This window comes from Pagrus major, chromosome 20, assembly GCF_040436345.1.
Source record: "Pagrus major chromosome 20, Pma_NU_1.0".
Taxonomy (NCBI): Eukaryota; Metazoa; Chordata; class Actinopteri; order Spariformes; family Sparidae; genus Pagrus; species Pagrus major.
This window is the reverse complement of record NC_133234.1, coordinates 20671797-20698521: the sequence shown is the minus strand read 5'-3', so window position 1 is coordinate 20698521 and position 26725 is coordinate 20671797. Positions and strand designations below refer to the sequence as shown.

Here is a 26725-nt window from a genome sequence, read left to right as displayed (position 1 = left end):
GTGAACGCAACTCTCACGAGACGGTGCGAGACCCAAGATGGCGGCCCACTGCTAGCAGACTACTACCTAAACAAACTTCTCTCCTCGGACGTTTTTTTCCCTTCTGTTTTTCTTAATCTGATGTTTCCCTTTTTAAAAACCGGACTACAGCACCAAACGACCTGGACCGTCCGGAACAATAGATCGACGAGTGTTTTCACAGAATCTGCATCATGAAGAAGGACGATACAGTCGGCACGAAAACGGATCAAGCTAGCTCCACTCCAATACTCCGACAGAGTTCACCCTCCAGCCCAGGTACACCACCAACCACACCTCCAGCACCACCGTGTCGTACAGAAGTTAGCGACATGCCTCCTCAGATCTCGGCTGATTAGCTGCGCTTGCTGTTAATGTTATTAATTTTGGCTGCAGACGTTAGCTTCAGGTGAAAATGGCTAACATGATTAGTAATTGTTGTGAGGCAGAAGTCTCGTCCAGTTCGCGCTTCCCAGCAAGTTCTTAAAATCCAATGTGCCTCAAGATGTCCGTTTTAAGAAAATGCTAGTTTTTTAAATAAATAAATAAATCACTCGCGGATGACCTCTGCCTCCCTCCGACATCCCTCGTTAGCCTAATGTCTGCCCACAATTCAAAGCATGGGAGCAATGTTGCGACGTAACTTTATTGTCCAGCTGATGCCGGTGTAGTGCCGAGAAGAGACTGCTTGCCGAAAAACGACTGCCCCCGACGGGAACGCGCATCAGTTCAGAGGAAGTGGGCGTAGGTCTACTACGGGTCAGCTGGCAGACGCAGCACCGAGAGAAATGTTTTTTTTACTGTGCAGTCCTGTAGCCCAAGTGAAGAGGCTACGGAAAAAGAACGGCGCAGATAAAAAAAGTAACCTGATGTTTCCATAATGTAGGCTAGTTGTCAACAATTGATGAGGGTAGATGCTTTACCTTGCCACTTTTCTTATTGTTGTTGTTGTTATCGTTGTTGCAATGTGATTTTACACTGCTTTGATCTATAAATAAAGTCATAATTCAATATCCCTGTTTCAGTGATTTTATAACGAGGATTAAGAAATCAATGCAGAAAAGAATGCAGGAGTGTTTCCACGTCACATTAGATAGCAATCATATAACACATACTGAGAAATTAGTAAGTGCTATCAGAGGTGGGTAATAACGATTTACATTTACTTCATTACATTTACCTAAGTAACTTTTTGGATAACTTGTACTTTTAAGAGCATAATTATGAATACAATAATGCAGTATATATATATAACTGTAGGCTAACTGTAACGGATTGCCTTTACATTCTGCATAACATTCTCTGTGTTTGCCAGGTGCATGTACAGTGAATTTGGTCAATTTGCAAGGAGTGATATTGACCAAATTCACTGTAGATGCACCTGGTTTCCTCTACTATTAATGCTGAAAAGACAGAGAATGTAACCCCTCCCAATCCAGAGTTACAGGTGGCCTGCCGAAAAGTGACTGCACCCTGTAAGTCCTTATTGCAAGGAGTGATATTGACCAAATTCACTGTACATGCACCTGGTTTCCTCTACTATTAATGCTGAAAAGACAGAGAATGTAACCCCTCCCAATCCAGAGTTACAGGGTGCAGTCACTTTTCGGCAGGCCCTGCCGAAAAGTGACTGCACCCTGTAAGTCCTTATTGCAAGAAGTGATATTGACCAAATTCACTGTACATGCACCTGGTTTCCTCTACTATTAATGCTGAAAAGACAGAGAATGTAACCCTTCCCAATCCAGAGTTACAGGGTGCAGTCACTTTTCGGCAGGCCCTGCCGAAAAGTGACTGCACCCTGTAACTCTGGATTGCAAGGAGTGATATTGACCAAATTCACTGTACATGCACCTGGTTTCCTCTACTATTAATGCTGAAAAGACAGAGAATGTACCCCCTCCCAATCCAGAGTTACAGGGTGCAGTCACTTTTCGGCAGGCCCTGCCGAAAAGTGACTGCACCCTGTAAGTCCTTATTGCAAGGAGTGATATTGACCAAATTCACTGTACATGCACCTGGTTTCCTCTACTATTAATGCTGAAAAGACAGAGAATGTAACCCCTCCCAATCCAGAGTTACAGGGTGCAGTCACTTTTCGGCAGGGCCTGCCGAAAAGTGACTGCAGGCCCTGCCGAAAAGTGACTGCACCCTGTAAGTCCTTATTGCAAGGAGTGATATTGACCAAATTCACTGTACATGCACCTGGTTTCCTCTACTATTAATGCTGAAAAGACAGAGAATGTAACCCCTCCCAATCCAGAGTTACAGGGTGCAGTCACTTTTCGGCAGGTCCTGCAGAAAAGTGACTGCACATTGACACAGTGATATTGACCAAATTCACTGTACATGCACCTGGCAAACACAGAGAATGTTATGCAGAATGTAAAGGCAATCCGTTACAGTTATCCTACAGTTCTATATATACTGCATTATTGTATTCATAATTATGCTCTTAAAAGTACAAGTGGACCCCTCTAATCTGAACTTCGTCCTATCTGTTTAATGACAATGGAGCTGGCTACAGCATGTCATAGCACCCTGAATGTTAAGATATTCATCTGGTGGTGTGTGTGGATACATATATGTATAGATTGTCTTGTTTTTTGTTTGTTTACTTTTCTCTCGTTTTTTTTGTCTTTGTTTATTTTTTTGTTTTTGCTTCTGTTGGTTTGTCAGTCCTGCTGCATTTGTGTGTTCTTGTTAATGTAGTTCAGTTTTAAAAAAAAAAAGGAAAAGAGGGTTCTGTGTATATCTGAACTAAAATATAACTATGTATCTGTTGAAAGAACTCAATAAAAAGAGAGGAAAAAAAGTACAAGTTATCCAAAAAGTTACTTAAGTAAATGTAAATTGTTATTACCCACCTCTGATAGCACTTACTAATTTCTCAGTATGTGTTATATGATTGCTATCTAATGTGACGTGGAAACACTCCTGCACTCCAGTATCCTAACATTTCCTAAGGGAAGTCCATCTTTTATGTTACCAATGTGATAGGTTCTATCAATTTCATGTTATTTTTCATTAATTTCTGAGAAAATGGCCACCAAATTGTCTTTGTCTTTGTGTGTGTTCCAATGTTCCCTGCAGGTGTTCCGCAGCTGTTGGTGATTAAAGAAGAGGTTCCCCATGAGTGGAGCCCCAGCCTGGACCAGAAGGACCCGGAGCCCCTACACATAAAAGAGGAACAGGAGGAACTCTGGACCAGTCAGGATGGAGAGCAGCTTCGTGGGGTTGAGGAGGCTGATATCACCAGGTTCTCATTCACTGCTGTCACTGTGAAGAGTGAAGATGATGAAGACAAACCTCAGTCTTCACAGCTTCATCAAAGCCAAGCTGAGGAAAACAAAGAGACAAAGCCTCCAACCATCAGCTCAGCAACACAGATAAAAACAGAAACTGATGGAGAGGACTGTGGAGGATCTGAACCTGCCAAGAACCGAGATCCAGATAGTCATCCACAACTAAATACTGATGAAAAGGCTTCAGACTGTTCTGAGACTGACGTCAGCTCTGGTGATTGGCAAGAACCTTTATCTGATTCTGGACCTGAAACTGAAGACAGTGACAGTGGTTGGGAGGAGACCAGGGTACCTGAGTCTGGTGTAAATGCTCTGGAGGCCCCTGTAAGTGATGTGGGATGTAACAGTGCAAAAAAACCCTGTGGCTGCTTTGAGTGTGATAAAGGATTTCACTGTAAGGCGTCTCTTGAGGAACATGTAATGTGTAATTTGGGCAACAGATCCTCCACTTTGGTGAATATGAAATGTAGAGTAAATCAAAAGATAGATTCCAAGATGAGTGTCAACACTGGAGAAAAAACATTTGTTTGTGATGTTTGTGGTAAACGATTTACACATAAGGGTAGTCTCACGGTACACATGCGAGTCCACACGGGAGAGAAACCATTTGGTTGTGATGTTTGTGAGAAAAAATTCTCAAGACAGTGTCTTCTCAATGCACACAAGCGAGTCCACACAGGAGAGAAGCCGTTTGGTTGTGAGATTTGTGGGAAAAAATTTTCCCAGCTGTCACATCTTAACAGACACATCAGAGTCCATGCGGGAGAAAAACCATTTAGTTGTGATGTTTGTGGGAAAAAATTTAACGATCGGGGAAATCTACAGCAACACAGGAGGGTCCACATAGAAGAGAAACCATTTGATTGTGATGTTTGTGGGAAAAAATTCTCAGAACAGTCTGATCTCAAGGCACACAAGCGAGTCCACACGGGAGAGAAGGCATTTACCTGTGAGCCTTGTGGGAAAAGTTTTTCCAAGCTGTCACATTTTAACAGACACATGAGAATCCACACGGGAGAAAAACCATTTGGTTGTGATGTTTGTGGGAAAAAATTTAACGATCGGGGAAATCTTCAGCAACACATGAGAGTCCACACAGAAGAGAAACCATTTGGTTGTGATGTTTGTGGGAAACAATTCAAAAGACAGGGCACTCTCCATACACACAAGAGAACCCACATAGGAGATAAACCATTTGGTTGTGATGTTTGTGGGAAAAAATTCTCAGAACGGTATGATCTCAAAAGGCACAAGCGAGTCCACACAGAAGAGAAGCCATTTGGTTGCGAGCCCTGTGGGAAAAGATTTTTCAAGCAGTCACACTTTAACAGACACATGAGAGTCCACACGGGAGAAAAACCATTTGGTTGTGATGTTTGTGGGAAAAAATTTAACGATCGGGGAAATTTACAGCAACATAGGAGAGTCCACACAGAAGAGAAACCATTTGGTTGTGATGTTTGTGGGAAAAGATTCAAAAGACAGGGCTCACTCCATACACACAAGAGAACCCACACAGGAAATAGACCATTTAGTTGTGATGTTTGTGGGAAAAAATTCTCAGAACGGTCTGATCTCAAAAAACACCAGCGAGTCCACACAGGAGAGAAGCCATTTGGCTGTGAGCCTTGTGGGAAAAAATATTCCCAGCTGTCACATTATCACAGACACATGAGAATCCACACGGGAGAAAAACCATTTGGTTGTGATGTTTGTGGGAAAAAGTTTAACGATCGGGGAAAACTACAGAAACACAGGAGCGTCCACACAAGAGAAAAGCCATTTGGTTGTGATGTTTGTGGGGGGAAATTTAGCCAGCCAGCAAATCTTAATAGACACATGAGAGACCACACAGAAGAGAAACCATTTGTTTGTGACGTTTGTGGTAAAAGATTTATACGACAAGGAAATTTAAAGACACACATGAGAGCCCACACAGGATAATAACTTTTCAGACTGTTAGTCAGAACAACAGCAGTATACTATGTCTGTTATTAAATCACTGTATCTTGTTTATGTCTTTCCTTTGTGTTAACCATAAAATATGTAAAAGAAACTCTACCTTGGTTGCTTACCGAAGATTTCCAATAAATGCGTGTCCATATTTAGGATGTAGGGATTTCTAAATCATGTTTAAGTCAAAAGCAGTTGGACTGATTTCAAGTGAGAGGCCAAGAGGCGCATCTCCGCATTTTTCGTGTGTATGCATGGTTTATACATTTGGCCCCAGGAGCATGTGGAATTCCTCAAGACAAAGGGGCTATGTTTCGGTTATTAAAGCGGACGGCAAACGGTTGGATGATCACTTTATGTTTTCAAAGGCTGAACTCAGCTGGATCTGCATCTGCTTCGCTGTCTGGTTTAGCGGTTAAAAGCCTAGCTGTCACCTGATCTTAGAGCTTATTGGTTTAGACGTTGACTCAAAAATATGACGTTTTATAGAAATTTTAAATTTTTGCTGAATTGGAGAGATTTTTATCTCATTTGTCTGATTTTGATGGTTGGAGACTCAATAGCCCACATTCATATTATAAACAGCACACAATAAATAATTGTACCTACCAAAACTTGGTAGGTTGAATATGAGGATTCAGATGAGAAGCCCCAACAGTATAAATATGTGACAGATCAATAATGAAAACTATTGTCTTGTATTTTTTCCCTTTGTGTTTGACTTTTAACGTATTTCATTAATTAATGTAGTCTGAGAGGGACAGGTCTGCTCAGATGATTTATAAACAGCAGCCAACTGACATGAAGCTGATTTAAGTGAGAATTTATGTAAAATGGAGGTTGATCCATGAACAGAAGTCACAGATCACCAGACTGTGTACAAACTGATAAATGTGTCTGATAACATTTAAATCAAAAAACTAAATAAATAAAATAAAACCTCATAAATAAAACTTTCCGACTTGACCGCAGCTCTTTGGCTCCGCCCCCTGCAGCCGAGGCGCACTTCATCTCGAACGAGCCTTCTGTGAACCCAACTCTCGCGAGACAGTGCGAGACCCAAGATGGCGGCCCCCTGCTACCAGACAGTCAACAACACAAACTTCTCTCCTCGGAGATAAAACCTTGTTGTTTCTTTCTATTTTTCTTCATCTGATGTTTCACCCTTTCACTCCCAGACTGGAGTACAATATCAAACGACCTGAACCACCTGGAACAACCGTTTTTTACAGAATCTGCATAATGAACAAGGACGATACAGTCGGCGCGAAAACGGACGAAGGCAGCTCCACTACAAGCAACAACATACTCCGACCGAGTTCACCCTCCAGCTCAGGTACACCACCGTCCACATCTCCTACACCACCATGTTGTACAGAGGTGAGCGTCACAGGCTGCCTCCAAACGTCCGGACTGTACGGTTCTTACAGACTCGCGGTCCTCACGGGCGCGTTTGCGGGCAGTCAGTGAGTGCAGAGGGTCCAGACCCACATTTCAGCAGGCTTGTTCGAGATGAACCGAACCTGGACTTTAAAGTGGACTAGGGCAGGTGGAGCAGCAGCTCACAGAGACAAGGTTTTGGTCAAGTCGGACAGTTTTCCAGCCTTCTTCTTCTTCTTCTGCTTCTTTTTCTGCTTCTTCCTTTTTCTAAAGCAGTTGGCAAACAGCTTTAAGGTGCATCATCGCCACCTTCTGGACTGGAGTGTGGGTCACAACAGTTATTACATTACTACATTAAATTCTCCTCGCACTTACTGTGATTTCTAAAGACCTTAAAAGAGCCCTGAACCCCACATCACCTGAGCCACTCTGCAATATTTCCCTAATAGTGAGCATTGTGTGACTGTGAGTGTAGCAGTAAAACTCTGTATTTTCCGTCCATGCACCAAAAATACATGTTCCACTGTCTCCTGTCGTCCTTGATGTTCACATCTGTCTGTAGGAGGCTTATTCACAATTTTTAATGTAGCTTTCAGACCTGTATGACCTAACATCATCCTTGTTATAATGTCTTCCTCCTTTTGGTTTCTATTTTTGATGCATGGGTCATGTGTTTTTGATCGCCGCACCCAACAAACCCGTTTAAATATGCTCTTATCAACAACCTGTACCCAGCACGACCCGCTAAAAACATAATGCACCACAGGGTTGCACAATAAATCGCAAAATAATCGAGATCGCAATATGACTATAGTTAAATACTAAAATCTTACTATACCTTATACCTGGTTACTACAGATTGATAAAATGTACATAGATGTAAAGTGTCTGTAACTCCAAAAGCTAAGTACTTTCACTTCCAAACTGTACTCAGCTAAAGAACTTCAGTACATTTATTTAGTGTGAACTTGTTATGCTGTCACATTTATTCATTAGGTGTTTTTGTGTGTGTTTTAATGTTCCCTCCAGATGTCCAACAGCTGTTCATCAAAGAAGAGGGTTCCCCTGAGTGGAGCCCCAGCCTGGACCAGAAGCACCCAGAGCACTTACACATAAAACAGGAACAGGAGGAACTCAGGATCAGTCAGGAGGGAGAGCAGCTTCATGGGCTGAGGGAGGATAATATCACCAGGTTCCCACTCACTGCTGTCACTGTGAAGAGTGAAGATGATGAAGAGAAACCTCAAATCTCACAGCTTCATCAAAGCCTAACTGAGGACAACAGAGAGGCAGAGCCTCCAGCTAGCAGCTCAGCAACACAGATAAAAACAGAAACTGATGGAGAGGACTGTGGCGGATCTGAACCTAGCCCTAGTCATCCACAACTATATACTGATGAAAAGGCTTCAGACTGTTCTGAGACTGATGTCAGTTCTGGTGATTGGCAAGAACCTTTGATGGATTCTGGACCTGAAACCGAAGACAGTGACAGTTGTTGTGAGGAGACCAGGGCACCTGAGTCAGGAGGAAATGATCTGAAATATAAGGAAGACCGTGTGAGTGATGTTGAATGTAATGCTGGGGAAAAAATCTGTAGCTGCCTTGATTGTGGTCAAGGATTTCACTGCAAGGGGTCTCTTCAGGGACACACTATGTACCATTTAGGCAACAGGTCCCCCACTAGTTTGGTCAATAACAAATGTTGTAGAGTGAAAGAAAAGGAAGATTCACAGATGAGAGTAAAGATAGTAGAAAAACCATTTGATTGTAGTGACTGTGGGACAAGATTTAGCCTTAAGAGAAATCTTGACAGACACATGAAAATCCACACAGGAGAGAAGCCATTTCGTTGTTCTGTTTGTGGTAATAGATTCAAGAGGCTGAAACATCTTGAATTACACATGAAAGTACACACAGGGGACAAACCATTTGGTTGTGACGTTTGCGGTAAAAGATATATACAACAGGGAGATCTCAAGACACACATGAGAGTCCACACAGGAGAGAAACCTTTTTGTTGTGACGTTTGCGGTAAAAGATTTACACAACAAGGAAATCTAAAGACACACATGAGAGTCCACACAGGAGAGAAACCTTTTGGTTGTGATGTTTGTGGTAAAAGATTTACACAACAGGGAGATCTAAACACACACACAAGAGTCCACACGGGAGAGAAACCATTTGGCTGTGGTGATTGTGGGATGGGATTTAGCCTCAAGAGTAATCTTGAGAGACACATGCGAGCCCACACGGGGGAGAAACCATTTGGTTGCGATGTTTGTGGAAACAGATTTACTCGTCAGGGAAGTCTCAAGGCACACATGCGAGTCCACTCAGGAGACAAACCATTTGGTTGCGATACATGTGGGAAAAGATTTAACCGGTCCGCACGTCTTAAGGCACACAAGAGAGTCCACACAGGTGAAAAACCATTTGGTTGTGGTGTTTGCGGTAAGAGATTTAAACAGGCGGGAAGTTTAAAGTCACATGTGAAAGTTCACTCAGGATAGAAACTGTACAGTGTCGGGGGTTGTCGTGAATAAAATCCGATCATGGTCTTCACACATCACCACCCTGGTAAAAAAAAATGTCTGTTCACCCTGCTGCCATCTGACAAAAGATACAGTGTCTGCTGCCATACCAACAGACTATGAAGCCGCTTCTTTCCTCAGGCTGTGATACTCCTGAACTCTTCCTCAACACTTTATATGGCATAAAGGGACTACAATTTAGATTTCTAAAACCCTGGTGTTGTAAAATGACTATTAAGACAAACCTCTGAACATTTGGTAGTATGTTAAATATGACCCTCATGAATGAATTCAAGTTATTTTGAGGCAGAAACAATCTTTCAGTCGAAATGTAGGAGCTGTGACATGGTAGGAGCTCCAAAATGATGTTTTTATTAGTTTTCAGTTTTGCTGAATAGGAGAGATTTTGATTTTGTTTGATTAATTTAACAGAGTACATATTGTGCATCTGATGGTGATGTTTACAGAATATAAACTGCGTGCTACATATAATTTATGAAAGTCTGTTGTATAACATTTGACTGACATTATGATTAAAGTATTTAGCAGCACAAAAACTTCTGGTAAGTGGTATGTGAGGATTCTGACAGTCTATATCTAACAGACCAATAATGAAGCTGTATTTCCTTTCTGTGTTTGACCATATATATATATATTCTTTTTAAATTTTCCGTGTAATTTGAGACATGTCTGCCCAGCTGATTTACATAAAACAGTAGGGGTGTGACAAGATATTGCGATAGGAAAACATGACGATATTTCTCGTCGGGGTGAAAAGCTGTCTTGTGATATCAATACAGAGTACAGATTATGAATCATCTACTTGTAGAATGTTAACTGAAGTACTTGAAACCTTGAGGCCATTAAACTAGAGAGGTGAACGGAAGACGTACATTAAATTACATTACAGTACATTATAGAGGCCGAGCAGCAGCCAGCATGACAGAGTCTGATATTGAACCAATGTAATAAAACGTCCTTGCGTCAACCTCCCACTTTTAAATCATTTGTGTGGCAGCATTTTGGATACTCGGTGTGAACAATAAAGGCAACAAAGTGACAGACAATATAAGAACAATATGTAAGCACTGTAAGAAACACCGTACACTGCGGCTAACATGAGCACTATGCAAAGACACCTGCAGAACCACAGCTCTCTACTAAAAATCAACCGCAACTGTAAATAAAACACTGAAAGGCCGGACAATGCTGACAAATGCCTGGGAAATTGCAAATGTTGTACTGCAGACTCGCCCTCTTTCCGAGTCCCACACAGCGGCAAACATAGCCAAAGTTTTACAAGCAGCTGTCTCTGACTGGGAGCTTAAAAGGCCAAACCATGGCATTACTATTGTGACTGACAGTGTGCGTAATAGCTGAGAATATCTCAGGCTGGGCAGTGTAGTTGTAGCCAGTTCTTAGCTCTGTATCATGCTTGAAGAAAAGTTTGGTGAGCCTCTGTTTGCACTTTAAGAATTGACAGAGTACTACTCTGATTATGGTTTGCACTTAACAAATAAGACTAAGAAAAACTAGGGTTTTTTTTCTTTTTGTTATTTATACTCTTTTTATTTTTACCTTCAATTTGTGGAAAGGAGTTCAGTTAAAAGCTCACACATAGTTCATGCACAGTTATAAGGTCTGAAGAGATAAGAAGTCATACAGGAGAGAAGCCAGTCGTTGAGTTTTACAGTGCTTACACATTGTTTGGGTCTTTTACTGCAAATGATAATTCATACTCAGTCAGAATGTAGAACTGAAGTGACATTCATTACAAGATGTTTTCATTTTGTGACAGTAGATCAAATAAAAGACTATTTGTCCAGTAACAAATATCTTCCTTTAACTTTTGCCATGGACTTGGTTGCTTGTTTCTCTCGCGAGATCTGGCAACACCGTGCAACTGCGAACGCAACTCTCACGAGACAGTGCGAGACCCAAGATGGCGGCTCCCGGCGTCTCGACTACAACCTAAACAAACTTCTCTCCTCGGACATAAAACCGTGTTGTTTCTCTCTATTTTTCTTCATCTGATGTTTTCCCCTTTTCTCTCCAAAACCGGACTGCAACACCAAACGACCCGAACCAGCTGGAACAACAGACCGACGAGTGTTTTCACAGAGTCTGCATCATGAACACGGACAATACGGTCCGCGCGAAAACGGGCAAAGCCAGCTCCACTACAAGCGACAACATACTCCGACAGAGTTCAGCCTCCAGCTCAGGTACACCGCCGTCCACATCTCCTACACCACCATGTTGTGCAGAGGTGAGAGACACAGGCTGCCTCCAAGTGTCCGGTGTGTATTGGACAGACATTCACTCCGGAGACACCCAGCGGCGTCTCTTCCTCAGTTTCACCCAGTGTTGGCGGCAGGAGGACGGTTAGCTCGCCTCCCACAACCTCGCGCTGCTCTGGAGGCTGATTTAGGGACCATCAATAAATTACCCTGTTGTTTGTTTGATTTACACAAACACAATGTTTCTTCATGCTGACTTGATGATATGAGTGAAGCAATGGTGGTTGTTTACAATGAAGACAACAACTTCCATGAACCCACGCTACGTCTGTTTTTGTTTTGATTATGAGTATTTGATTATATCATCAGACGGCACCTCTGTAAGTCATTTTAGAGTGCCATTAAAATGCAGTTGACTGAATTTTGTAAGACTTGTTGAGCATAAAGGGGGCAAATTTTGAAGGAAATTTGGGTAAAACAATGTAAAGACTACCTCACTGCTCACTAGCATCACTGAAATTACAAATATTCTTGTTTACATTTACCTTTAGCAGACGCTTTTGTCCAAAGCAACTTACAGTAATCCATACATACATTCATCAACTGATGGCGGTGGCTGCCATGCAAGGTGCCAACCAGCACATCAGGAGCAGTTTGGGGTTCAGTATCTTGACCAGGGGAATCGAACCAGCAACCTTCCGATAACAAGACGCTGGCTCTACCCCCTGAGCCACAGCCACCCCTCTTGTCCTGGAATCTTTCATTTCTGTGTAGAACTCCCATCTTCCACATTGTAGATCAGTTCATTGTCATTTTCAGTTTTTTTTTAATTATAATTAATTTCCTTGAAAACAGCTGCCAACATTTTTTTTGTGTGTTTTAATGTTCCCCTCCAGATGTCCAACAGCTGTTGGTGATCAAAGAAGAGGATTCCTCTGAGTGGAGCCCCAGCCTGGACCAGAAAGATCAAGAGCCCCTACACATAAAAGAGGAACAGGAGGAACACTGGACCGGCCAGGAGGGAGAGCAGCTTCATGGGCTGAGGGAGGCTGATATCACCAGGTTCCCATTCACTGTTGTCACTGTGAAGATTGAAGATGATGAAGAGAAACCTCAAATCTCACAGCTTCATCAAAGCCTAACTGAGGACAACAGAGAGGCAGAGCCTCCAGCCAGCAGCTCAGCAACACAGATAAAAACAGAAACTGATGGAGAGGACTGTGGAGGATGTGAACCTGCCAGGAACCGAGATCCAGATAGTCATCCACCACTACATACTGATGAAAAGGCTTCAGACTGTTCTGAGACTGATGTCAGTTCTGGTGATTGGCAAGAACCTTTGTTAGATTCTGGACCTGAAACTGAAGACAGTGACAGTTGTTGTGAGGAGACCAGGGCAACTGAGTCAGAAGTAAATGATGTGAAATATAAGGAAGGCCCTGTGAGTGATGTTGAATATAATGCTGGGAAAAAAACTCTGAGCTGCTCTGATTGTGGTCAAGGATTTCACTGCAAGGGGTCTCTTCAGAAACACATGAGATGTCATATAGGAAAAAGGTCCTCAAGCCATTTGGTGAAAAAGAAATGTAGAGTGAAGGAAAAGGAAGATTCACAGTTAAGAGTAAAGATAGGAGAAAAAACATTTGATTGTAGTGATTGTGGGACAAGATTTAGCCTTAAGAGGAATCTTGAAAGACACATGCAAGTCCACTCAGGAGAGAAGCCATTTGCTTGTGACATTTGTGGTAAAAGATGTATACGACAGGGAGCTCTCAAGACACACATGAGAGTCCACACAGGAGAGAAACCATTTGGTTGTGATGTTTGTGGTAAACGATTTACACAACAAGGAAATCTAAAGACACACATGAGAGTCCACACAGGAGAGAAACCTGTTGGTTGTGATGTTTGTGGTAAAAGATTTACACAACAAGGATACCTAAACACACACATGAAAGTCCACACAGGAGAGAAACCATTTGTCTGCGATTATTGTGGGACAAGATTTAGCCTTAAGAGTAATTTTGAGAGACATGTTCGAGTTCACACAGGAGAGAAACCATTTGGTTGTGATGTTTGTGGTAAAAGATTTACTCATCATGGAAGTCTCAAGGCACACATGCGAGGCCACACAGGCGAAAAACCATATGGTTGTGAAACTTGTGGTAGAAGATTTACGCATCAGGCAAGTCTAAAGGTACACTTGACGGTCCACATAGGGGGGAAATCATTTGGTTGTGGTGTTTGCAGTAAGAGATTTAAACAACAGGGAAGTCTGAAGTCACATATGAAAGTTCACTCGGAATAGAAACCTTTCAGTGAAAATGACTATGAAGATGAACTTTTTAACTTTTGGTAGTATGTCCAAAATGACCCTCATTAATGAATTCAACTCATTTTGAGGCAGAAACTGCAGAAAATGAGACAGGAGGAAGGCTCATACTTTAGACTTGCAAAGATATCTATCAATTAAGCACAGATCCACTGATCACTGGCGTTCAGTTGATTTGATGCTTGATAGATGTCTTTGTGAACGTGCAGTTTGAGCCTTCTCCTGTCTCCTTTTACATGTGCTGATCTGTTAAATCAGATGCTGTACTTGTGAATTTCAAAAACTTGCCAATCAAATGTCAGTTTGCTGCAGGTTTCCATGTTACACCAGAAAGAAAGGAAGTTGAGAATATCGACTCGGATATATCAACTTCTGACATGAAATGGTCGCAGCATTAGAGCCAAGTGACGCAGTTGCTCTCCACCAACTGCAAGACCCGGGGCATGATGGGAAACAGCTGGCTGTCGCCTGATCAAAGAGCCGACTGGTTTAGATCTTGACTCAATATTAGTTTTCGATTTTGCTGGATTTTGAGGTTCTGATTTTGTTTGTCTGATTTTGAAGGTCTTTTCAGTTACCAGAATACATATTGTGTTTATTTTAATAAATCAATCAGATCTAACAGGATGTGAGTGTTTCTGTGACTTCCTGTACAGACTGAAGGCTGCTAAAGTACTGTCTATTTGTCTCTGTCCACTGCTGCTGCCGCCTGCTCTCATCCGCTTTCCAGGCGAGGTGCAGTAATCAGGTCTATCTGGTCAATTTATTATATGCGACTTACTTATAATTAATTCATGTATTCTTTCCTCATTTGTTGCTGGCCAGGTGTTTAATTTCCTCAGTTGAAAAGAAAAATATTAAATCAGAAGGTCCAACATTTTTTAACTTGTTTCATATGTAATACAAAATAAATCCAAACATATACTGTATATACTGTACAAACTGATCAAGTGGCCTCTCCCTCTCACACATCAGGTACGGTTGCCTGTTTTGGGCTTTGTTTTTTTGAGCCATGTTGCTAAAAAATTAAATCAAATTTTATGTGCAATATTTTTTTATCATTATTTTAATTGCTTGTTCTTATCTTTTACTCTTTTAACTATTCGTTTTATTGCAATTGGTGTGTATTAGTCTCTAAACGTGTTTTTATACCATGTTCTTTTTTCAGTCGCTTCTAAAGCACTTTGATGGATTTTGATTTGTTTGAGAGGTATTCTGTTAACAGAATACATGCTGTGTGGCTGATGTGGAGACTAAACAGCCCACATTCATATTATAAACAGCACACAATAAATCATTGTTAACATTGGACTAATTTAAATCGGCCTGTAAAAAATTTAAAAACACAAAAACTTGGTAGGTTGGATGTGATGATTCAGATGAGAAGCCCCGACAGTATAGATATGTGAGGATCAATAATGAAAACTAGTGTCTTGTATTTGTTTCCTTTGTGTTTGACTTTTAACGTATTTCATTAATTAATGTAGTCTGAGAGGGACAGGTCTGCTCAGATGATTTATAAACAGCAGCCAACTGATATGAAGCTGATTTAAGTGAGAATTTATGTAAAATGGAGGTTGATCCATGAACAGAAGTCACAGATCACCAGACTGTGTACAAACTGATAAATGTGTCTGATAACATTTAAATCAATAAAACTAAATAAATAAAATAAAACCCCATAAATAAACTGTCCGACTTGAACGCAGCTCTTTGGCTCCGCCCCCTGCAGCCGAGGCGCACTTCATCTCGAACGAGCCTCTGTGAAACCAACTCTCACGAGACAGTACGAGAACCAAGATGGCGGCCCCCTTATACCAGACTGTCAACAACACAAACTTCTCTCCTCGGAGATAAAACCTTGTTGGTTCTCTCTATTTTTCTTCATCTGATGTTTTCTCCTTTTCACTCCAAAACCGGACTACAACACCAAACGACCTGAACCACCTGGAACAACAGACCGACGAGTGTTTTCACAGCGTCTGCATAATGAACAAGGACGATGCAGCCGAAGCGAAAACGAGCAAAGCCAGCGCCACTTCAAGCAACAAACGACTCCGACAGAGTTCACCCTCCAGCTCAGGTACACCACCATCCACATCTCCTACACCACCATGTTGTACAGAAGTAAGCGACACATGCTGCCTCCAAATGTCCGGACTGTACGGTTCTTACAGACTCGCGGACTTTCACCCAGTGTTGGCAGCAGGAGGACGGTTCGCTCGCCTCCCTGAACGTCGCGCTGCACTGGAGGCTGACTTAGGGACCATCAATAAATTACCCTGTTGTTTGTTTGATTTGCACAAAAATAATGTTTCTTCATGCTGACTTGATGATATTAGTGAAAGTTATGATTTAAAAAAAAAAAAGAACAATCACATTTTGAAGGAGATTTGGGTAAAAAACAATGTAAAGACTACCTCACTCCTCACTAACAGTACTAAAATTACACTTATTCTTCTCCTGGATATAATTCATGCCCTTAAAAACAGCTGCCAACATGTTGTTTGTGTGTTTTAATGTCCCCTCCAGATGTCCAACAGCTGTTGGTGATCAAAGAAGAGGATTCCTCTGAGTGGAGCCCCAGCCTGGACCAGAAGGACCCAGGGCCCCTACACATAAAAGAGGAACATGAGGAACACTGGACCAGTCAGGAGGGAGAGCAGCTTCATGGGCTGAAGGAGGCTGATATCACCAGGTTCCCATTCCTTGATGCAGCTGTGAAGAGTGAAGATGATGAAAAGAAACCTCAAATCTCACAGCTTCATCAAAGCCTAACTGAGGACAACAGACAGGCAGAGCCTCCAGCCAGCAGCTCAGCAACACAGATAAAAACAGAAACTGATGGAGAGGACTGTGGCGGATCTGAACCTGCCAGGAACCGAGATCCAGATAGTCATCCACCACTAAATACTGATGAAAAGGCTTCAGACTGTTCTGAGACTGATGTCAGTTCTGGTGATTGGCAAGAACCTTTGTTAGAGTCTGGATCTGAAACTGAAGACAGTGACAGTGGTTGTGAGGAGACCAGGGCACCTGAGTCAGAAGTAAATGATGTGAAATATAAGGAAGGCCCTGTGAGTGATGTTGGATGTAATGTTGGGAAAAAACAAGTCCACTCAGGAGTGAAGCCATTTGGTTGTGACGTTTGCGGTAAAAGATATATACAACAGGGAGATCTAAAGACACACATGAGAGTGCACACAGGAGAGAAACCCTTTGGTTGTGATGTTTGTGGTAAACGATTTACACAACAAGGAAATCTAAAGACACACATGAGAGTCCACACAGGAGAGAAACCTTTTGGTTGTGATGTTTGTGGTAAAAGATTTACACAACAGGGAGATCTAAACACACACACGAGAGTCCACACAGGAGAGAAACCATTTGGTTGCGATGATTGTGGGACAAGATTTAGCCTTAAGAGTAATTTTGAGAGACACATGCGAGTTCACACAGGAGAGAAACCATTTGGTTGTGATGTTTGTGGTAAAAGATTTACTCATCAGGGAAGTCATAAGGCACACATGCGAGTCCACTCAGGAGACAAACCATTTGGTTGTGATATATGTGGGAAAAGATTTAATCGGACAGCACATCTTAAGATACACAGTAGAGTCCACACAGGTGAAAAACCATTTGGTTGTGAAACTTGTGGTAAAAAATTTACACATCAGGGAAGTCTGAAGGCACACGTGATGGTCCACACAGGGGGGAAACCATTTGGTTGTGGTGTTTGCGGTAAGAGATTTAAACAACAGGGAAGTCTGAGGTTACATATGAAAGCTCACTCAGGATAGAAACTGTACAGTGCACATCACCGCCCTGGTAAAAAAAAAAAAAGAAAAGCACAGAAAAGGCTCTACTTTTTCTGGATTCTTCAGAAGGCTAAATTCCTGATTCCCAAATTCTTGTCAGCGTTTTCACAGTAGCAATAGAAAGCATCTTGACTAGAGACATCACAAACTGGCCCTATTCCTGCATGGCCTCTGCACTCTTGTGCACTCACAGCTAGAATTTATCATCATCCTCTCCATATGTAATATCCAGTAAACAGTACACATACAGTATATTCTGTTTCATCAGTATCAGGGTTTACATAAAAAGAAAAAGAGAATACCAAAAACTTTTCACTTGTTAGCTCATGTCCAGAATGGATGGAGCAAACTACAGAAAGAAACCACAAGAGAACCTGCTTCAGTCATACAACCCTCCAGGTTTCCTCTTGCGGTCAAAATTGGCATTTGGCCCACGGGCTGCCAGTTTAATAGGTCTGCTGTACACCCATGACTGCAGTGCCAGACATCCAGAGAACTCGGATCATTAAAAATATGCTGAATTTGTTATTTATGTTTGTAATGTACCCCTGAATGAACAGACACCTATCAATAGATTACTTTGATATTGAAGAAGACTTAAAAACGTGATGATTGTCAGGCAACTTCTGCACTTATGAGAAGCTCCTTTTTTATTTTTATGTGGATTTATGGATGAGATAATGTGTATCATGTTTGTATGTTTAGATTTAACTGTGTTATGATTGTTGACTGCTTATGGGCTTTTAAAAAAAAAAAAAAAACCTCAGTTGACTCCATAAGCTGTGTGTCCATTATTGCTGCCTGGAACTGTGTTGGTGAATCGGCGAACTCAGCAGGTCAAACTACAATAAATAACTTCCTGTTAATTCCAGTAAATCAAGATATTCACGTCACACTATTGGTATGGGTGACTTGTAATTCCGCAATATATTTACTTTTATTCAAGTATGACTTTTAAGTACAACACTGCTTATAAATGCTAAAATGTGAAAATGTACACCAACCTTTAAGCATATGATTCAAACCTGTTCTAGCCTATCATGAATTTGTTTTTGATATTTTACATTTTCTCATAATAATATGACATGACATGAAATAGTACCCCACCCTGACAGATAATTCTAATATACATTACAAAAAATATACATGGAGTGCAAATGCATCTTGAAATCTGGACACAATAGTTTTTTTTTCTTTTTATTGTTTATTCACAGATTAGAAAGAGTCTCATACATCTCCTCAGAGCCAGTATAGAGTAGCATTTGATTATGAGTACATAAAACACAGAAATACATAATGATAGTTATATACATATACAAGAACATGTTCTATGTTTTCAGAATAGAATAGACGTGTTTCAGGATTGTTAAAGGGACTCTGGAACAATTTTTACACATCAAAGTCATTTTGTTTCATATTCTAAATTACTCCAGTGCATCACCTGGTATCTAAGCCTAAACTTGTAGACTACAACTTTGTAACTTGTTTTACAAACTAGGTGGCTTGATGTATACTGTACTAGGGGAAAAGATAAAGTCATGATAGCTTTTGCTGAGAGGTCATATTATGCTTTTTGGGCTTTTGCCTTTCCTTTGTTGTGTTATGTAGCATTTTTGTGCATGTAAAAAGGTCTGGAAAGTGAAAAAGCCCAAAGTCCACACCAAAGGGAGTTACTCTCTCCCACAGAAAACACTGCTCCTGCACTGACTGGAACGCCTGGTTTGGAGACGAGCCTTTACTTCTGTAACTTATGTGCATCACTATGTAACAGACATTATATAAATATATTTTATATATTTATTATAAGATATATACACTCCAGTCAGTCAGCAGACATACAGTTGATACTGCTGTAGCGGTGTTATTTAGATCACACTACCTTGCTTGGCATGACCCGCTCTACTCTGCCTCTGATTGGCTACATCTGCCTGTTAAGTAATGTGCATGTGCAGCTCTCACCAAAGATTAAACAGAGGCGAGATGTCTCACTCTGTAGCCAAAACGGGGCATTCAAGACACAGTGTGAAAAGGGATACTGCAGCAAAGCACCATATGAGAAAAATAACGTGCTTTTTGATAATTAAAGTACGTAAACCTATTCTACTAGGACCCCCAAATAAAAGTATGAACCTGATAATTAGCATAATATGACCTCTTTAACTTGAAATTTTATGTAAACATGCTTTTTGGTGGATTATAAAGATTATCCATATTATACAGATATATTTAAGTAGGTCAACATGCAATTTTGTTTACACCTGCGTGCTTAATTTTTGATTTAATATGTGTATTGGTGGATTCCTTGTACAAAAGGATTATGATTATTACATTGCAAAGACATCAGTCTACAACTTGTGTGAAACATGCAAATTACGAGGGACTGTTTACTTAGACTGGTGAGCGTAACTTGTGTGGTTAGTGACGTAAGATCGGACCTTCTGATACCTACCTTGTTTATCTTTATGTGTCATTTTTTAGCACTATTCTTCATTCCAACAGACAACCATATATACTAAAAACACACTGGCAGCTACGATATAGAAAATTAAGAAAACTTTGTTGATTCTTTTACACACTCTCCTCCAGTAGCCAGCAGGCTTCACGTCTTCCTTCTTGCTGTTGAGGAGCAGAGACGGCAGTTTCACCACCTCCCTCAGCTCGTCTGACAGCTTTTCTGGGTCTTTGGACTCCTCCATCAGCTGGCTGCTGCTTCCCTGAAAAAAGTGATTTAATAACTGTGGTTTAACAAACATGATTATGCTGCTATTATTAACTGCTTTCAAGTTTTACATTCCCATTTCTGTGTCAATTGTTTTTTTGTACTTTAAACTGCACAAGTTGTACTCATTAACTTTCCATATAATTCAGCTTTTCTTCGATGCCTTTTTAGGTAGTGTGATCAATGAGCCATGGAGATGGATGTTTTCTTTCTGATTATGAGAGGACCAATATGGTCAAGGATAGCTCCCATTCACTGGTCACAGCCTTGGATTTTATGATGGTTTTGCTTTGAAACTGCAGGAAGAAATTGCTGTTTTAAGTTGTTTTAAGGCCTATCCACTCGATGCTTTTTTCAAAATGTAATTACACCAGGAATCTGGATAAGCCACAATATTTCAGCAGGAGATGGTCAATTTGGGTAAAATATTAAAAAGTAAAACTTAATCCTCACCTCTTGGGGCAATGGCCGCACTTCAGGTGGTGTTTTACTGGCAGAGACATCACAGACACAGGCAGAGTGAATCCATTTATTAACGCCTGAAATGATGAATTAGACACAAAACATGATTAGTGTATATTTAAAATAACACAGTTACCTCATTTGTACCAGACATTTTACATATAGCTGTTTCAGAGAAACCATAAAGTAACTTAAAGGTGCACTATGCAAGAACTGGCCACCTGTAGAAATCATACTCAAGACAATTAGGGGACAGTATATCACTAGAGTAACTGATAACTGCAGCTAAATGTAGCTGCCCTTAGCTAGTTAGCTGAGTTAGCTGTGCAGCTAGTGGTCCTCGGCTGACTCTGCCCAGACTGGGAGCTCAGAGCACAGGGGGACTGTTGGTGTTTACAATGCTAGCACAGGAGCTTTAGACCGCTGGGAGAAGGAGGTTTTCAGACCCGGGGCAGTGGAGGATAACACTGATGAGGAGCGGCTTTGGACATACATGCAACTTTAAAACTTCTTATTCTCCTTCTGCACATTCTGTTGATATATTTAGTTTATTTTTGAATGTTTTAAACTACTTCTGAGATCATAAATATTATTCAAACCTCCATAATAGTTGTTGTAAAACTCACCCCTGAAACAGTTATCGAGGCTGAGTTTGCCTTGTTTGTCCCCACAGTCCTCACTCAGGCTTTGGTCTCCGTTTGGCTCGCTTTCTTTCGAGTCTCTCTCCAACAGATACATCACCAAAATCGTCTCCATGAGGCTGAACATCATCAAACCAAAAATCCCAATAATGTAGGTCGCTAAAGGGGGAGGACATCATCAGTAATGTGGACAAATAACTACACATTGATTCAGCATGTGCTGTTCCTGCTCATATGAAGTGCATTGACTCTGAGCTTCTTTACCTATAAGTGGAATCCTGTCTGAAGAAGAAGGCAGGATTTCATTCAGGATAAGTTGCATCACAGTGACAGCAAGCAGCACAGTGACCTTGAAGCCGAGCTTCTCGCCCCCACTGTCTGAGATCAGGAAGGAGGCCAAGTCCAGACCCAAGAAGAACAGGATGGGCAGCATGAAGTTGACAACATAGAGGATAGAGCGCCTCTTCATGTTGATCTGTGAAAAGATACTGAAGGGTCAGGTGGTTGATTCAAATAAAGGCTGAACTGAAGCAACTACAGGTATTACAGGTATATGGTCGTACACAAGTTGCAACAACATGGTAATCCCCCACGTCTGCACTGGTGCTAGAAAAACTCAAATCACTCGTTAAGTAAATGCAGCTATGAAAGAGGAAGGCTGAAAATAGAGAAAGACGCAAATATTTCTTGACGTTTTAAAGACGTCACGCTCTATTTTCTATGCAGCTCTCGAATAGTTTGTTATTTTCCTGATCTTGAAATGTGCTTTGATTATCCGTGTGGTCATTTCGTCCACAGTGCACATGGTGGACTGGTGGCCCGAGTTGCTGCTGGAGGTGGTGTAGCACCAACATGATATAGTTTAGCACACAGCACTGGTTCAGCAACCAAACTCCTGGATAGGGACTGAATCCTTCTCTAGAAAAGACTTCTGGGGTTAGGACACAGAGGTGGAATGGAAAAACTTCACTTTCCATCTCTGTGTGTCTGTATCCACAAATACTTACAGTGCAAACCAACATGCTCTGGTTGAGTCCAAAATTGTCGGAAGTTTTGTTAGTGATGTCCATGTTGATGAACAGCCACTCAGACTGCGTCCGCATCTTCCTGTGAGACCAATTAGTGTTGTGTGTAGAGTCAGCCAACTGAACTAAGTGCATTTCCTTATCTGAAGTGGGAGATAAAAAATAAAAACTGTGAGGTTTCCTTGCAGGTTAGCAAAGAAGGAATGATTATACGTGTTCAGCTAGACTCAAAGTCATTTAAGACAAAAGAAAACATGAACTGATAGGAATTTATAAAACCTTTAAAATACATCAGCTACAAGACTCACCAGTGTATCTGTTAGACTTGAAGGAGAGGGTGCAGCTCTGACTGTCAAAGGGGAATTTGTAAACGTTCATCGTGCAGGTGCTGATCACCATCATGTCGTTCCTAAGCCAGACGGTACCGTTGCTGTAAACACCGAGAAATGGACTCTCAGTGGCCTTGTCCCTCTCTGTCCTGCATTAGAAAAAAACACGTGTCCTTTAAACTGAATTTTACAAAGTGTATAACTTAATACATTATAGAACATAACTTCATGTAAAATACACTGAAATATAAAATTAACTATGATGCATCTGATGTAACTGCAATATCTATATTTAAATGCTAAATGCTCATAGCCTAATTTCTACAATTGTTTCTTTAAATATAGACACAATATAAACACTATCCATAGATGTGTATGATAATATCACACATCAAATTTGTTCAGAGGCCTTGAACAATTTGTCAGCAGAACAAGGTTTTGAGATGATGGGGCCATTTTGTGTGGCATTACTTTTATCTTGATTGGCTTTGATAAGTCATTGCACAATGAAAATACAATACATATAGGCAATGAATATTATTTTAAATAAAACATGTCTAAACCCTGTTGCTAAACTGTTTGGCATACTGTATAAATGCTATAATTTTGAATCATTTCTTTACAGTAACAATACCAGTTACTGTCTGAGTGTATATGGATTTGTGAGCATGAGAGCATGCACACACATTCAAACTTACATCTCTTCAATAGCTAGATCTGGGTTCCATAATTTTTTAGTAGGGAGAATCATATCGTCAATATCACAGAAATCCGCAGGATTCCAAGACATGTACTCATCAACCCATTTCTACAGAGGAAAACAAGGAGACAATGTAATTTTAACAAAATAAATCTGACTTTCCCAACAGAGTGAGAGGTGGGAATTCATTCAGTCAAAAAATGTTTTCTTCCTCAGAGAGAACTCACCATGTCAATCCAAATGTAAGAAACAAATTTCTGTTCCTTCTCATTCTATGAGCAAAGAAATGTGTTACTTGTTACTACAAGTTTGCAAACATCAGAGTTTATGTGACACAGCTTTGAACAGGCAGTAGGCTAAACAATTCACAAACAACCACCAAGGCTACACAAAATAGATTGTTGTTTTATTAACCAGCGAAGTTTAGACATTCTTAAAGGGGTAACACTTTACAACAAAGTACACAAAAACGTGACTAGTTACTGAGGAACAAATAAGGAACAAATCAGGAACGACTTGATAGTTTATGAATTGTAAATAAGTAACTAATGATTAGGTAATTTGTAAATAATGTGTCTGCAATGAGTTGTCACTAGTTCTTGTCCACTCAGTGGCTGGTTGATAGTTAATCAAGAAGAAAGTGGTCAGTATGTCAGTAAGTTATGATTAGTTCATAAGTAACTCAGTAACTCATCCTTATCTACTATATAGTCCTCAAATCACATATTCAGGAATTAATCATTAACCATTCATTTACTATCAAGTCGTTCTTTTTAATATCCAGTCAATAGTGCACATACGGTATATTTTGTTTCTTCAGCACCACAACAAGGTTTACACATCAAGAAGAAAGTGAACACCAAAAACTATTCATTTCTTTGTTGGCCCATGTCCTGACTTTCCAGAACATGCAATGTAATTTTTTCACAAACAGACAAATGAAAATAAATATAATTATAAGCAACAACTTACCACATCTAGAATGGCATAGATTAGTACATCCAGGATGATCTCAATGGGTTCTGTGTGGTTTTTAACAGGCCGGGTCATAGTGTTCTCCTTCTTACCTGTAGGGTTCAAATACCTATAAAGATCCCGATAACTGCAGCTACTGTTGGACGATTCTCCATCTACAGAGAAAACATCAAGACACATTATCTATAGGACAGGTTACTTTAAAACAAAAAGAAATTCGGAAATGCGATGCTGATTACCGTGCTTTTGATTTTGCTTTAACTTGGAACTTCTGAGCGGCCATGTTTGAGTTATGTTCCTTCATTTACTTCTAATTTTTTAAAAAAATCATTGTATGTACCATCTGTGTCTAAATTCATATGATGGATTGCACTCCTCTAGTGGCATCATCTGATCATTTTTTTTGTTTTCTATATACATTGGTTTATGAGCAAATACCTCCAAAACTAGTGACAGTCCCATTACCCTCAGCTGGACTTTCTGTTTAGTGCTAAATAGCAAATGTTAGCATGCCGACATGCAAAACTGAGATGGTTAACATGGAAAGTATTTGTCTGAAGTATACAGAACAGCTGTTCTAGTTTTTTTTAGTATCATTATCTCAAGATCAGAAATGTATGATTCTGTTGTCACGAGAAAACAAAAGGGCATTTCCTCTTATTTCTTGTTATGTTAATTAAGTAAAAGGCCTATAACACTAGAGGGTGTGCTTTAAGGTCATTTGAGGCATGACAGTGATACAGCCAGGACCGATTTGAAAGCAATTCTACAAATATTACCAACAAAACAAAAGATATAATCAAAATGTGTTCATGTTGAGAGGCAACTAGCTCTCAAAAAATGAAAGCTTTTGCTTGTGTTATCTACGTTTCCGTGGAAATACAAGGGTCAGACTGGTAACTGGAAAACAATCAGTCAGTCAGTAGACTCCTATATGTAACTAAGTTTACTACACAAGTAGTCCGACCCTTCGAAAACAACCTCGCAAACAATTCTGTTTGTGTCTCATTAGCCTTCTAAAACGCCATAATTTGACACTGATCTCATGTTTGGAAATGTAAACGCTAGGCTTTTATGAACAGATGGCAAGTACACAGTTATTAGGCAAAGATGCATTAAACTAAAATCCCTGTCAGTGGGGTAATAACCCACATGTATCCCTGCTGATTAGTTGTGCAAGGATCGTCCATTAGACCAGAATGGATCTTAAATTAGACACCATTTTGAGATGACGAAAGCTGTAGAAGAGTGGTAAAGGCAAAACACTCAACCCCATCAGATGTTTTTATTTATCTGAGTCAATAGTGATTCTTATTGAATTGAATGAAGTGTCTCCTTTGCCTTTTTTGAACCTATGGTATTTAATTCAAAAAGGGGTTCAAATAAATTATAAATGATGAAAAGAGTTTACCCAAATACAAAAGAACATTTGAAAGTAGAAACTTTTGGAGTTTTACTCAATTGCACCCCCAAGATTATGATGTGGGGATGTGACACACCTGAAAATGTCCAATTACAATACATTACAAATGATATTTCCTTAACCGTATAACGTCTGTATTCCTCCGCACAAGCGGAATGTAGTGCCAAAGGAAAAGGCTGTTTGATGGCAACAAACAAACAAAAGAATGGTCAAGTCAGTACAAATCAGTGTGGCACTGTTTGGATCATCCAACCAAGCTGAACAACAAGATGTGCCCATGTATAATGAAAATGTTCTTATGTGTTTGCAAAAAAAATGCTGAATGGGAAAATAATGTATCATTTGTAATCCAAACATAACTTGATGAATAAAACTCTTTAAGTGTTAATAATAGCATAATAAACATGTTTACTAATGAGAAATTTAACAGTTTATAAGATGCTTAAAAACATTAATGAAAGCCTCATGAATTTCTTAGAATTGTTTATATATTAGCATGAAAAACACATTTAAAGTTTACCATACGGTGAGGATGAGAGAAACCTTACCTGTGAGGAGGAGCAGAAAGAGGAAGCCAGCAAGCATCATGACTGCAGACCAGTGAGAATCCAAAGTCTGTCAGAGTACAGCTATTGTGCATCCCAGTCAACTCAGTGCTGTCCGTAAATATTAGCTCAAACTGGAAGAGGGCTGGACAAACAGAATGATCATCCCCCTTTTTGTTACTTTGTCCTTGATCTCAGTAGTCTCAGACAATGGTTCTCAATACTTGAACCACAGGATGTACTTCTGCGGTTTTAATGGAGTTTTGTGGAAGGATTTGAGAGTCATTTCTGGTTGAGGCACAAACTGTATCGAGTGCTATTGATTCCAT

At 40.4% G+C, this 26725-nt stretch overlaps 5 protein-coding genes across 5 annotated transcripts; 4 read left to right on the top strand and 1 right to left on the bottom strand.

The window, feature by feature from the left end:
* The first annotated feature begins 61 nt into the window (after positions 1-61).
* LOC141015256 (uncharacterized) lies at positions 62-6060 on the top strand. Its single transcript, XM_073489217.1, has 2 exons — positions 62-297; positions 3112-6060. The coding sequence occupies exons 1-2, from the start codon at positions 213-215 to the stop codon at positions 5265-5267; spliced, it is 2241 nt and encodes a 746-aa protein (XP_073345318.1). The 5' UTR covers positions 62-212; the 3' UTR covers positions 5268-6060.
* A 290-nt stretch (positions 6061-6350) lies between these two features.
* Positions 6351-10125, top strand: LOC141015259 (uncharacterized). Its single transcript, XM_073489222.1, has 2 exons — positions 6351-6612; positions 7686-10125. The coding sequence occupies exons 1-2, from the start codon at positions 6432-6434 to the stop codon at positions 9164-9166; spliced, it is 1662 nt and encodes a 553-aa protein (XP_073345323.1). The 5' UTR covers positions 6351-6431; the 3' UTR covers positions 9167-10125.
* Positions 10126-11169: 1044 nt separating this feature from the next.
* Positions 11170-14670, top strand: LOC141015260 (uncharacterized). The gene is made up of 2 exons (XM_073489223.1): positions 11170-11412; positions 12324-14670. The coding sequence occupies exons 1-2, from the start codon at positions 11319-11321 to the stop codon at positions 13733-13735; spliced, it is 1506 nt and encodes a 501-aa protein (XP_073345324.1). The 5' UTR covers positions 11170-11318; the 3' UTR covers positions 13736-14670.
* A 919-nt stretch (positions 14671-15589) lies between these two features.
* Positions 15590-18325, top strand: LOC141015261 (uncharacterized). Its single transcript, XM_073489224.1, has 2 exons — positions 15590-15842; positions 16292-18325. Exons 1-2 carry the CDS (start codon positions 15749-15751, stop codon positions 17557-17559), a joined length of 1362 nt encoding a protein of 453 aa, XP_073345325.1. The 5' UTR covers positions 15590-15748; the 3' UTR covers positions 17560-18325.
* On the bottom strand, positions 17957-26436 carry LOC141015218 (5-hydroxytryptamine receptor 3A-like). The gene is made up of 11 exons (XM_073489173.1): positions 26400-26436; positions 24426-24583; positions 23681-23725; positions 23452-23561; positions 22733-22902; positions 22407-22567; positions 21664-21874; positions 21385-21558; positions 20750-20835; positions 20154-20291; positions 17957-18049 (listed from the first exon to the last, which is right to left on the bottom strand). The coding sequence occupies exons 1-11, from the start codon at positions 26434-26436 to the stop codon at positions 17957-17959; spliced, it is 1383 nt and encodes a 460-aa protein (XP_073345274.1).
* Between the last annotated feature and the right edge of the window lie 289 nt (positions 26437-26725).